The sequence below is a fragment of the Vitis riparia genome, chromosome 16 (assembly GCF_004353265.1).
Source record: "Vitis riparia cultivar Riparia Gloire de Montpellier isolate 1030 chromosome 16, EGFV_Vit.rip_1.0, whole genome shotgun sequence".
NCBI classification, from domain to species: domain Eukaryota; kingdom Viridiplantae; phylum Streptophyta; class Magnoliopsida; order Vitales; family Vitaceae; genus Vitis; species Vitis riparia.
The window spans coordinates 4,033,503-4,047,298 of record NC_048446.1 but is presented as its reverse complement, the minus strand read 5'-3'; the positions used below and the strand labels follow the sequence as shown (position 1 = coordinate 4,047,298).

General features: G+C 29.6%; 1 protein-coding gene across 2 annotated transcripts; it reads right to left on the bottom strand.

Annotated features, from left to right (window-relative positions):
- Positions 1-1,398: 1,398 nt before the first annotated feature.
- LOC117933084 lies at positions 1,399-4,725 on the bottom strand. Of its 2 annotated transcripts, none has more exons than XM_034854451.1 (3): positions 4,644-4,725; positions 2,358-2,641; positions 1,399-1,760 (listed from the first exon to the last, which is right to left on the bottom strand). In XM_034854451.1, exons 2-3 carry the CDS (start codon positions 2,608-2,610, stop codon positions 1,726-1,728), a joined length of 288 nt encoding a protein of 95 aa, XP_034710342.1. In that variant the 5' UTR covers positions 2,611-2,641; positions 4,644-4,725; the 3' UTR covers positions 1,399-1,725. The 2 variants fall into 2 exon arrangements, with proteins under 2 accessions (XP_034710342.1, XP_034710343.1); XM_034854452.1 differs by having other exon boundaries at positions 4,639-4,710.
- Positions 4,726-13,796: the final 9,071 nt, after the last annotated feature.

The following is a 13,796-nucleotide window of genomic DNA, read 5'->3' as shown; positions in this document are numbered from 1 at the left end:
TAAAAAAATAGATTTAAACTTAATAAATTATTTTTATATGCTTCTTCAAACTCATTTTACTTATTTTTCTCTATCATATAAAGATTAAATAATTTTAAAATATATAAATTTTTGATAATTTTTAATTATATTTTATTTTCTTTTGCATTTTTTATGGTGAAATCAAACATACGAAAATAATTTTTCTTAACGTTTTTTTTTTTCTTTTCTTAGTACTTTTCGAAAGCAAACATAACCTAGAGATTTTTATAGATTCCTCATTCAAAAATAAAAACAATTGGAAATGAATTTGATCCATTTTTTTAAATGTTAATTCAAATAGAGTAAATGTTAATTTTAATTATTTTAAAAAAGAATAAGGTAGGATTTGATTTTCATAATTTTCCAAAACCCATCTCTATTTTAAAGCCTTTTCCCTTCTTGACCTAGAATATTTATAGAGATATTCCTAATATTTTTTTATTTTGTTTTATAAAGAAATTTAATAAAATGTTTTTCATAGAAGTACTATAATAGAAAACACTTCCAATAAAAACACTTCTACTAAAAACACTATTAAACGGGCTCTAATTGATTATCCATAAAAATGTTTATGATAAAAGTGCTTTTAGCCTTTTCCAAGAGTCACTGCTCTAAATATGCGAAAACATGAATAACTTTATCAAAATTTGCTTGATTTTTAGTAGATTTTCAATGAACATTTTCATACGCTCGAAAGAAACACAAATGGGTGCCAAAGTAATTACCCCTCAATCCATATTTGTTGAATGAAGATACAGGTTTTACCCACAGGCTATAGCAGAATAAACTCAAAAAAATAAATAAAGGTCATAGAAAGAGAAAGATGCATTGGAGAAAAGGAAACCTGGAAGAGAATGAAATACAGTCGGGTTAAGGAAGAAAGTGATAATCACAACAGAGCAATTGCAGAAGGTCATCATAGAAGAAGAGAGGGAAGATGGAGGAGGCCCCCCTCAAGGGTGGTCTTCTATACAGCAGAAAAAGCAGAGAAAGTTCCTGGGAAAAGCAACACAGAACATGGTGTTGTTCTAAGGAGAAGAAGAAATTGGCCCAGAAGGGTAGACAAAGAGGGTGGTGTTGCAGAAAACAAAAGCCAAAAACCTATGGGGAATAGCGTCTTCTCACAGAGATGGCATAAATGGAAGAACTCAAACAATGGGGTTTTACTTTTACCCATGAGAAGAAACAGAAAAATATGTAAATTGTAATAACAGTTTGGCCCTGGAGAGGATGAAGGCATCCAAATTTGAGGCAGTTCCCCAACCAACGAAAGGCTGAGATGCCTGATCCCTTTTCTGGTAGGGAGAAGACTGAGAGAGTCGGCATATATTCGCTTTTCGATTCATGCACGAACAGTCCAACAACCACTTGGAACAATAGAGACAACCTATACCCAAGTTCTTCAAATTTCAGTAGAAATTTAAAAGAGTAGTGAGGAAGGCTAGTAACAAAAGCATTGAGCAAAACATCACTCATGCACTATTTTACTAGAGTAAAAGGAAAGAAAATATAAGTGTGCCTTTCAAATTAACTAATGGGATCCCTTGATTGCTTATTTTGCTAGCAAGGAATTCTGCCCCCAAGAACAAACATAACATCAGCATTTAAAGCCATTAGGATTTCCTAACAACCAAAGGCCCATAAAAAATAGAAAGGTTAAAGAAAAAGGAAAAACAAACGGCAGGAGGACCTCACAATGCTGCTTTATTTCAACTCCCAAAGGACAGTATCTCCATCCTCTGCATCCAAAGCAAATATATATGTTAGCAATATACTCTATCTCATAAATGCACAAGTAAAGAAGGATAGAAGGTGGTCTCTAGTGCAGAAAATTATGCTCAGAGGATGGTTCTAGAATATTTACGATATTTTGTTACTTAGGAGCACAAGTAAATTGATACTTGTTACAAGAAACGGTTTTTGGTTGGGCCTCATCATAACAAATTGTCAAATGCCATTTCTCTACATATGACTGGTGATATGCATCCCAATAATATTATAATTAATGGTTGACCATCGAAGGCCTTATAAGACAGGCTTTGTCTGCCATTCATTGCTAAATATCAGTAGAGTCAATCTGTGAACTGTCCTGAAACAAAAATGCATCGGAATATCCAATAATTTCTTTTCTATAGTTATTATGTTGTGTATGAGCAATTTGGGAGCTGAAATACTAGTAGCGAGAGCCATCTTACAAATGCTCAACATTCTAACATCTAGCTTTAGCAATGCAGAGAACAACCGTTTTCTTAGCAAGAAAGCAACTCATGACTACTGTGGAGCAAAGTGATGCTACCTTCTGCCAAGAAAAGAATTCTAGGATAAGAAGGGCATACCCGCAATTTTCTTCTTTATCCATATCTCCACCAACATCCCAGCACCAACTCCAGCAGCAATAATTGACCCATAGAGGGCAATGTTAGCGGGTAAGGATCTTCGAGGAAGAAAATAGAATTCTGGAATTTGCCTTACCCTTTTGGGAAGCCGCTTCTTGATAACTGGTTTACCACTGGCCTCTTTTTGTGCAGAATCATCCATAGCAATCCACTCCATCCCTTTCAATGACTTTTTTGGCTCTTCAGTCCCCATGACCGATTGTTATATTGCTTTAATGCTCGCTCTGAAAAAAGAGAGGGAAAGAAAGAGCTATAAATTGCCATCATAATTCAAGAAGCTTTACTTAAACAGAAAAGCTGAACCACAAATCTTGATAGTGAGGCAAAGCCCAAACTTATTCTATAAGTAGCCTCAATTAATTCTAAAAGGCCAACATCAGTGTCAGTTTCCAAAGGCGGGGCCAAATGCAAACTTGTAACTGGAAAAAGCGCAACAAATTTTTTCATTATTTCATTACTTAATCTGGTTTGAATTAAGTATAAAAGTCAAACACACTCGTGACTTTAAACCATTACAATTGGGTTGCAAAGCATTCAGTACTACATCCACTTGCAATTGGGTTAGAGTCAGACACATGGTTGAACGCAACTCACTAGCCTGCTTATTTCACAGTCCAATTCAACAACTGTTCTATATTTATCCAGCTATACCATCCATCTTTGGGTATAGCTCATGTCTATTACACCCTTTCCCTCAATGTCCTACACAGGGTCTTAGATTCATGCACTACAAGACAATTCAAAATCCATGGTTGTTATTAAAGAGGATGGGTTGCATTTCTTTTAATGGGAAGGAAATAATATGTATTAAAAGGCACCTAACAAAAAGAAGCACAACCCTAACACAGGAGGTAATAAGGTGCACCAAGACAAAGAAAGAGAGAACCAAAAACTCCACCTACAACTACTTGCACAAACTACATCGAAAATCAAGTGAGGAATCACTGATTCTCAGATCAGGGGATTTATGTTAACCGTGGATCTCAATTGCTTTGACATGACAGGACACTCAATAAGAAAAGGTGTGATGAAGAGGAGTCGTGTCCCTACTCTTTTGGCCTCTCAATCAGATCTAATGATATAATATGGGTGGGGATTACTATGGTGAAAATAGGCTGATGATAGGTGTGCATGGGATAGAAGCTAAATAGCCTCCAACAAAACTCCAAAAGGGAAGTTTGGTATTGAGAGAAGAAATTTCAAGATTACCTTCACCCAACAACACAAACAAACAAACAAACATATACATGTACATACATACATACATGCAACCCTTGTGGTGAAGACAACTCACGTTCTTTCAACCCATAAAAATCAGTTAGACCACTCTGATGCCATTTGGGTAACCCTTCTTACTAACTAATGCTGAAGCAAGGAATCTAATTATCGTAAACATATGGTCACAGAGAACTCAACTCGTCTATTGATATCCTGAAACATGGATGATAATGCACTACTAGAAGACTAAGCCAACATCGACGCACGGTTTTCACTCTCATCACTATAATTAAAAACACCCATCTTTGCAAGAAGCAAAACTACTCAGTATGAAAACCGAAGATTTGAGTTGCTATCAATCTCACTCTGTTACTTTCTATTCCAAACAATTCAATAGTTAAAGCCCTTAAAAGCTTGTACATAGATTAATTGCAGAAAAACTAGAGGCTAAGGAAGAACAAAAAGGAAAAAGACAACCAACCAAAAACTAAAATAAAATAAAATAAATTTATTCAATTTCTTGGTTGAGCTGAATTGAAGTTTGTATTTTCTTAGAGAGCACGCAACAAAGGAGAATACCCAAAACCCAATTTCTTTTTCTCATTTTTTGTCTGCAACCAAACAGACAGTGAAATCGAAAACACTCCGAAAAGCCTAGGGAACTAAATAACTGATTAGCCAAACATATTTCATGATTAGCGAACATATTTCACTAAACCTCCGTTTGGTTGCCGAGAAAAAGAGGGGAAAAAAAAATTAAAAGAAAAAAAGAAGAAAAGAAACCGAATGGGACTTTCAATCTAACGAGAAATCACAAAACCACCTGAAGAAAGCCATATAATTGAACAGAAGACTCAAAACTTTCCCGGGTGTCCCAAATCAAAGAATCAAATGTACAATTTTCCTTCATTTTCCTACATTTTCTCGGCGGCCAAACGCAGCAAGCAAAGAAAAATCTCGAAAAGAGACTCAAAAAGAACACGCAAGTATAAAGGTTAGAGACCTTACATTGCCAGTAGAGATCGCCACCTATGCCGTCGCCGCCGTCCTGGTCGCCGTTTTGAGTGAATTTTCATGAACCTTGTTTCATGAACTTTGAATTATGCTCCTGTTCTGAGCCGGGCCATATTGTGTGGGCCCATTGTAGGCTAGGCCCAAATTCCAGGCCCAATAAACTCAGACCCTTTAATTTTTCTCTTTTCATTATATTATAATTATAATTTCTTGTCTAATAGTATCACAATTAACATAAATATTTAAATAATATGGTTTTAAATTGGTCAAATCCAAATATATTTCAACACAACTCTTACTCATCAAATTCAATTTTGTTTAATATTCTAACAATTCTTATCACATGAAAACTTTACGCTACCCTTTCGTTAGCTTGTTGAAAAATATCAAGAAAAGAAAAAAAATGTAAGAAAAATGATTTTCTCATACGGTTGTATTATAAAAAAATGAAAATAAAATTAAATATAATTAAAATTGGTTAGAAAATTATAGTTTTCAAATGATTTAATCTTTATATATGAAGATAAAAATAAATGAAATAAATTTAAAGTAAAATATAAAAATAATTTATTAACTTCAATTTTTTTATATATTTTTTTTGGTTTTGTATTTCCTTCTACTTGTTCTCTCTATTTTCTTTCTGGAACATTTTTCCTCAAAATTTTCAAGAACCAAATATAGCCTTAATATATTTCCATAGAAAAATGAAATCTTAGGGCTTGTTTGGAAACTGTTTTCAAAAACAATTTTCTATTTTCTAGAACAAAAAACCTAGAAAACACATTTAGCAACCAAAAACTATTTTCTATTTTCTGTTCTTGGAAAACAGAAAAGATGGTGTTTTCAGATAATATTATTTAGTTGTTTTCAGTTGTGTTTTTTAGAGCTGTTTTAAAAAATAATTATACAAACATATATAATGATTAAAAATAAAGTTATAGACATAAAAATTATTTTTAAAACATATTTAAAAATACCAAAAATAGGTTAAAAACATTTTAGGTTGTTAAACAGACTTTTGTTTTACTAAACATTAGAGAACAGTTTTCAAAAACTATTATTAAAAACTATTTTTCAGAACTATTTTAAAAAACAGTTACCAAACAAGGCTTTAGAAAACTTACCTTGAGTTGCAACTATTAGATTTAGAACTTGTTTGATAGTGATTTTAAGAAGCGTTTTTAACTTAAAAAATGTTTCTACAAAAAAAAAGAAAAAGAAAAAGAAAAAGAAAGTAGATATTTGGCAAAAAATAATTAGGAAACACTTTTAAAAATCTAAAAAATTACTCGTGGTATTAGAAAATCACTTGTAATGTTTCTTGGAGAAACACTTTATAGGTGTCATACACTTCCACTAAAAATACTTCGAGTAAAAAACACTATCAAGTGCACTCTTAAAGTGTCTTTAATAATGTTTCTACATAAAATGTTTTTAGTAGAAGTGTTTTTTCTAAAAGTGTTTTTAAGAGCGCTTATAAGTGTTTCTTCATAAAACACTATAAGTGATTTTTCGGAGTCAAAACATGAATCATGGTAATAAGTCGTTTAAATCAAGTATTACTTTCATTTATTAGAGTATAATCTATTTAAATCGAGTATTGTTTTCATGCATTACAATGTAATCTATAGCGTCATATGTGACATATTACATTACAAATGAACTTTCAAATGCTTATTTTGGGGCTTCAATTCATTCAAATATTCGTAGTGCCATTATTTAAACTTTATATCTACAAAAAAATATGAGAAGATAAAATTTGAAACGACTACAAAGAATTTATGTAACAGAACAAAGTCTCATCTGCTTAACATGTTCTTTGTACAATTAGGTGGCAAACCCTTAGCCATATGATTTGCAATCATCAACTTAGAAGGTGTTTAATAAATCAACTTAATGACTTAATAACTTAATAACTTAATTTAAGTCATTCAATAGATTAAGTATATTTAATAAAATAGTTTGTTTAACATGTTCTTTGTATAATTAGGTGACTAACCTTTAGCCACAGGACATGCGATCATCAACTTGGAAGGTGTTTAATAGACCAATGTAATGACTTAATAATTTAATTTAAGTTATTAAATAGATTAATTATATTTGATAAAATAACTTAATGTTACAACTTAAAGTTAAAAATAACTTTAAGTATTAAGTCAAAACAATTAACTTATTCTTAATTTCAAATATTTTTTAACACATTTATTCACATTAGTAAGAGTATATTTTACAACTATGATTCCATATTCATGATTTATTTTTTATTGTAAATATTTTGTAGTTATTTTATGTATTTATAAAATTTTAAATATGGATGTTTAACAAACAAATTTATTATTTAAGATTAATGAAAATAAATATTAATTAAAATCAATGAAGGTAAATATGTAAATTTGATAATATAAAACAAATTTTAAGTTGACTATATCAAACAACTACAATATTTAAATTAAAGAATAAATAATAAGTTTTAAATTAACAACTTAAGAATAATTTAACATAAAGTGAACTTAAGTTATTAAGTATTAATTTTTACCAAATACCCTTTTTTATATTTGAGAATTATGATTCTACATTGATAACTTATTTTTTTATAATAAATATTTTATGGTTATCTTAAGTATTTACAATACTTTAAATATAGATGTTTTATAAATAAAATTATTACTTAAAATTAATGAAAACAAATATAAGTTAAAATCAATGAAGATAAATAATAATTAAAATTAATTAGGGTAAATGTGTTAATTTCATGATTTATAATAAATTTTAAGTTAATTTTATTAATAAGATCTTAATACTTAAAGTAAAAAATAAGTAATAAGTTTTAAGTTGACAACTTAAGAATAATTTAACTTAAAGTTAACTTGAGTCATTAAACAGTAAGTATAAAATTTTACCAAACACCGACTCAGTGTTTTGTTTGATAGTATCCTTATTTGACTTAACGTGGTTTCTAATGGCTAAATACATTATGTTGATGTGTTTACTTCGATTGAGTCCTACTCTTGTTGTTTTTATCCAAAAGAGTGCCGTATAATTATCAAACTATATATTCAATTACTTGGAAATAGAATAAAATATTCCAAATCTCGAAAGAAATCTCCTTAGCTAAATAGCTTGTGATGATATTACTTCAAAACAAGAAACAAACTCTCACATTCATAGTTGATCTACCATTTTATGTATGTTTTGCACTTCTCCTCTAGTCAATATGAAGACATCTTGATGTCGACTTCCTAATGCTAGTGCAAAATATCCATCACCTTTAATTGATAATATTGTTGTATGTAAGCATGTAGTCCTTGGTTCCTTTGAGATATCGTATCGCCTTTTTTGCATCTCTCTTGTGTTCTAAACCTAACTTTGTATGGTATCTACCTAACGTTTCCACTATGTTTAAAATGTTGACTTTATATTGACTTGATGAGTATAAATTAAACTATTAGTAGAAGAGTACGAAATGTTCTTTATTTGTTCCATATCAAGGTATTTTCTTAGGTTTGCTTCAAATAGACTTAGAGTGTGTTTGACAATAATTTTTAGAAGTATTTCTAGTATTTTTAATACTTGAAAAATAAAAATTTTTAAGTATTAAAAATGTTAAAAGTGCTTTCTAAAATCATTGTCAAACACATTCTTAGTTATTTTTAACAATGGGAACCACACAAAGTGTTATTTGTTTAAGTCTTAAAGCAAATTGTTTTAAGACTAAGTCATTTTTAGAGTCGTTTGTTTTTTAGCTTTTAAGTTTCAGTCAATTTTGTCTTAGAGTGCGTTTGATAGTGATTTTAGAAAGTGTTTTTAGTCTTTTTAACACTAATTTTTTATTTTTTATTTTTCAAGCATAAAAAATGTTAGAAATACTTCCTAGAATTACTACAAAACGCACTTTAATAGGAAAGTGAATTTTTTACTTTTATTTTAATAGAAAAATTCACTCTTCCCCTTATCTCTTTTCAAACTTTAACTTTGTTACAATACTCAAATCCATTTTTTCACACAAAATAAAACCAAATTCATTTTTAATAAAACCTAATTAAACTTCCTTATTTTATACAATTTGAATAAAAAATAAATTCATTTTAAAATAGAAAAAAATTTAATCTAGAAAAAAAAAATCAAGTACAACTAAAATATTATTCTAGTCCATTTTTTTTCTCTTGTTTCTCAACAAAATTTAAATCTAATTTTTTTTTGCATGAATTGTTACTCAAATACGAACCAACAATACAAAATTCACTTAATTTGGATGAGAAAATAATACAAAATTCTTAAATCAAAACCAAAATTTTACCATATACAACTACTATTTTTATCTCATAATTCATTTAATTTTCAATGAAATTAAATTCTATAATTTTTTTATTCCTCATTAAAAAAGAAAATAAATAATATTAAAAATCATAAAATTTAGAATAGAAATGAATTTATTAAAAATGTTCAAAATTCAACTTCTTACCATCGATTTCAATGATATATTTAAAAAATTTTTAATTTAAGCTCGAAGATATAATTATGTATTCACCTAAATGTCCACTACAATTAACAATTCCAATTAATTTTGAAAAATAAAAAGTTAGAATTTGATAATTGTTCCCAAATTAAAAATCTAAAAATTAATGCATTAACATCAAGAATGGAACACATATTTTGATCACAAATCCATTAATTCAAAGATATACCACAGAAAATAAATGTTAACTTTGAAAATTTGTAACACTTTTTTAGTAGTCAAGCACATTAAAAATCCTAATTATTATTCATTTACTAATTTTATATTGACTATATAATCAATCATTACAAAATTTTTATTGTAATAATAAATTATGATATTTTAGGATATTTTTTATATGTTAAATTAATTTAAAAAAAATTTTAAATAATAAGAAATATAATAATTAATTTTATAAATATATTTAACATCTAAAAACAAATAGATTTAACATTTAAGCACACTTCAACGTTCGAGAAGCAAACAACTTAATATGTAACAAAATTCAAACATTAATAAAAGAAACAAATAGCCTAAGCACTTACTGATATAAAAGCTTTATTTAGATTTAAGTCAAATTCAAGTTCATTAAGATTTTAGAGAAAAAACAAGTACTTGGATAAATAATCTTTCATATGGAATCTCTCAAGAACAAAGTTGATAAAGGTTTCTTGAGACAATTCTAACATCTCTTAAGATTGTCTTTCAAAATCTTTATGCCAATGACATAAGATGTTTTACCAATATCTTTAATACCAAAATACTTTGAGAGAAATTATTTCATTTCATGATTCGTAATATTCTCTATAAATCTAAATGAAGTAATCAAATTATGGAACTTTAAATACCATTCGAGGGAGATTTATTTCAACTCATATATAGATTTATTTTATCTCTTCCTTTATCTCCCATGAGGAAGGTCCTTCTCACATTCACTTGATATAATTCCATTTCAAAATTAGCACTGAAGGCTTATTCAAAGTGAATCCCTCTTAGAAACTAGAGAGAAAATATCAATTGATAATCCATTCTTTCTTTTTAATTGAATCTTTTAGCTACAATTCTTGCGTTATATCTTTTGACATCTTGATGTGTGACATCCCACATCGGATAGGGAGGAAAGTTCCTGACACTATATAAGTATAAACTCCTCTTAACCTTGTAGATGCGTTTTAAAGCCGTGAGGGCCCCTTTAGGTCCAAAGCGGACAATATCTACACGGTTGGGAGTAGGTTGTTACAAATGGTATTAGAGCCGATCCCTGACCTCGGTGTGGGGTTTGTTTGGCCCCATAAGGGTGTTTGTTTGTTTGGCCCCACAATCCCATGGGACACAATGAGGATGTTGTGTCTGCATGGGGGGTGTTTGTGACATCCCATATCAGATAGGGAGGAAAGTTCCTGAAACTATATAAGTATGAACTCCTCTTAACTCTGTAGATGTGTTTTAAAGCCGTGAGGGCCTTTTGGGTCCAAAACGAATAATATCTACATGGTTGGGAGCGGGTCGTTACAAATGGTATCAGAGCCGATCCTCGACCTCGATGTGAGGTTTATTTGACCCCATAAGGGTATTTGTCTATTTGACCCACAATCTCGTGGGACACAACGAGGACGTTGTGTCTGCATGGAAAGGTGTTTGTGACATCCCACATCGGATAGGGGGGAAGTTCTTAAAGCTATATAAGTATGAACTCCTCTTAACTTTGTAGACGCGTTCTAAAGCCGTGAGGACCCCTTTAGGTTCAAAGCGGATAATATCTACATAGTTGGGAACGGGTCGTTACAAATGGTATTAGAGCCGATCCTCGACCCTAGTGTGGGGGTTTGTTTGGCCTCGTAAGGGGTGTTTATCTGTTTGGCCCCATAATCCCATGGGACACAATGAGGACGTTGTGTCTGCATGGGGAGGAGGGTGTTTGTGACATCCCACATTGGATAGGGGAGAAAGTTCCTGATGTTATATATGTAGAGGCTCCTCTTAACCAAGTAGACGTGTTTTAAAGCCGTGAGGGCCCCATTGGGCCCAAAGCGGACAATATCTACATGGCTAGGTGTGGGTCGTTACATGATGAATCTATTTTAGTTTTAAAGACCCATTTACAACCAATGGTAGTTGCTTCCTTAGGCAATTCAATAATATCCCTTGGTTATTAGTCATAGAATCCATGTTATCCTTCATGGCATTGTATTATAATGTGGATTTATTTCCTCTCATGACCCAAGAAAACATAATAGGTTACCCTTAAAACTAGCATATTAGAAGGAATTGCAAGTTTCCTTCTTCTTCTAGATCTTCTCAATGTCCTATCAACATTCTTTTGTCAAAGTTGTCGAATAATATTTGGATATGCAAAAATATGTTTTGTTGATGGAAGTCTTGTTTAAATTGAGTTTTTTTGTAGTAAAATAATTCTTGATTTTTTGCAGGTTTTTTCTTTATTATGTTTATTTATTTTTTATTATTTTGTATTATTATTATTATTATTATTATTATTATTATTATTATTATTATTATTATTATTATTATTTAGTAGAGAGTTTCTAAATTCGACCGTTTATCATTATTATTTAGTAGATAGTTTCAAAATTGGACCGTTTATTATCATTCAGAGAGTTTCACAAAATCCCTGCATTCTTGCATTCTCATATTGTGTTCTTACAAGGTGTTCAGATCCAAAGCCCTCTCTATATTTGCAATTTCTCTGTTTGGAATTTTCTTTGATTTCCTGTTGATTTGTTTGCTAACTTAGTTTTTTGCAGTTAGACAATTCTCTGTTTTTTGCAGGGTTTTTCTTGGTTTTTTCATTCTTGCGTTTTTTTCGCTTTTCTTTTAACGTTATGGACGCTGGGTCTCTAATTTTTTTGAACCATAGCAGCCCGTCTAAACCAAGGTTCAAAAAATCGGCCGAGTCGTATCCACCTCGACGTCAACCGCGATGAGTCCGATACCAGATACAGATTTATACCCATACTCGGTCTTGAATCGGTTGGACTTGGATGACTTGACTGATATTCTGAGTTAACTCGACCAACTCAATAAAAAAAAAAACCCAATTAAGAGATTCCATCCCCTTTCCCATCACAACAAGAATCAAATTTTTTAGAGAAATAAGAGATTCCTTTGCAAAAGAAAACACCCGTGAATCTGTGATCCACGAACCCAATCTTTCAACCACAACATCAAATGAGAAGAAGATAAAAAACAAGTTTGAAACAAACTCGTGACCCTTTCAAAAACCTTTAAAAAGAGAAAAATCAACAAAGGATGAGACATGTTGAAGATTTACTTACTTGACCCTAAATCTACCATTGTTGGAGTGTAGATATTTCATCTTTGGTGCGCTGCCAGTGCCGTAACGGTGACTGGATGTTGGCAAGGAAACCCTTCTCCCTCCAATTGTGGTTGTGTGGTAGCAATCAATGTGTTGGGGAAGGTCTGACAATCTACAGAACGTGGTCGACGTGATGTGTTGGGGAAGATAATGGACAAATCGTGGTGTGTTGGGTTCTTGGAGAAGACAAGCCAACGAATAAAGGTAAAATTTGATTTACCTTATTTAGATCAACACACCTACACTGCCATAGTCACACCATATTATATTTTTAATTTATTGAATCAAATTATATTTTGTTGGCTAATTTGATTCATAATTTGAGATTAGATTAAAAAAATTACATAATTTGAATCAATTAAAAATATATTTAAAATTTGATTTACCTCATTATGTTGAGATTATATTTTTAATTTATTAAATTATGTAATTTTTTTATTTTATAATATTAAATTGATTTACATGTATTTAAATTGGTAAAATTAGGAAATTCATATATGTAGTGTAAAGTAATGTTTAGATGCAATGTTATGAAATTGAAGAATTGGAAAGTAATATTTATATGAAATTGGAGAATTCATAATGATAATATTATGATGATATTAAATATATTTATATGTAATGTTTCCATTTTATATAGAGATTATATTTTTAATTTATTAAATTATGTGATTTTTTTTATCTTATAATATTAAATTGGTTCACTAAATTATTTTTATATGGTATAAAAATTATATTTCTTAATAAAAAATACATTTATATGGAAAACTTTATATGGTATAGATATTGTATTTTTAATTTATGTTTTTGTCTTATAATATTGCAAAATTAAATTACATTAGAAAATAAATAATTATTTAAAACATTTTTTTTTCAAATAATCATAACCATAAAAGTAATAATTTAATAATACGGATTAAAGGGTATGCATTTACATGGTATAGAGAAATTACATTTATATTTGAATCAATTTTACTTCATTATATCATGTAGATTTTTTATTTTATAATATTCTACAATTAAATTACAATAGGAAATCAATAATTATCAAAACAATAAATTGGTTCACTAAATTATTTTTGTATGATATAGGAATTATATTTCTTAATATAAAATACATTTATATGATATAGATATTGTATTTTTAATTTATGTTTTTATCTTATAATATTGCAAAATTAAATTACATTAGAAAATTAATAATTATTTTAAATAATTTTTTTTTCCAAATAATCATAACTATAAAAGTAATGATTTAATAATACGGATTGAATGGTATGAATTTACATGGTATAGAGAAATTACATTTATATTTGAA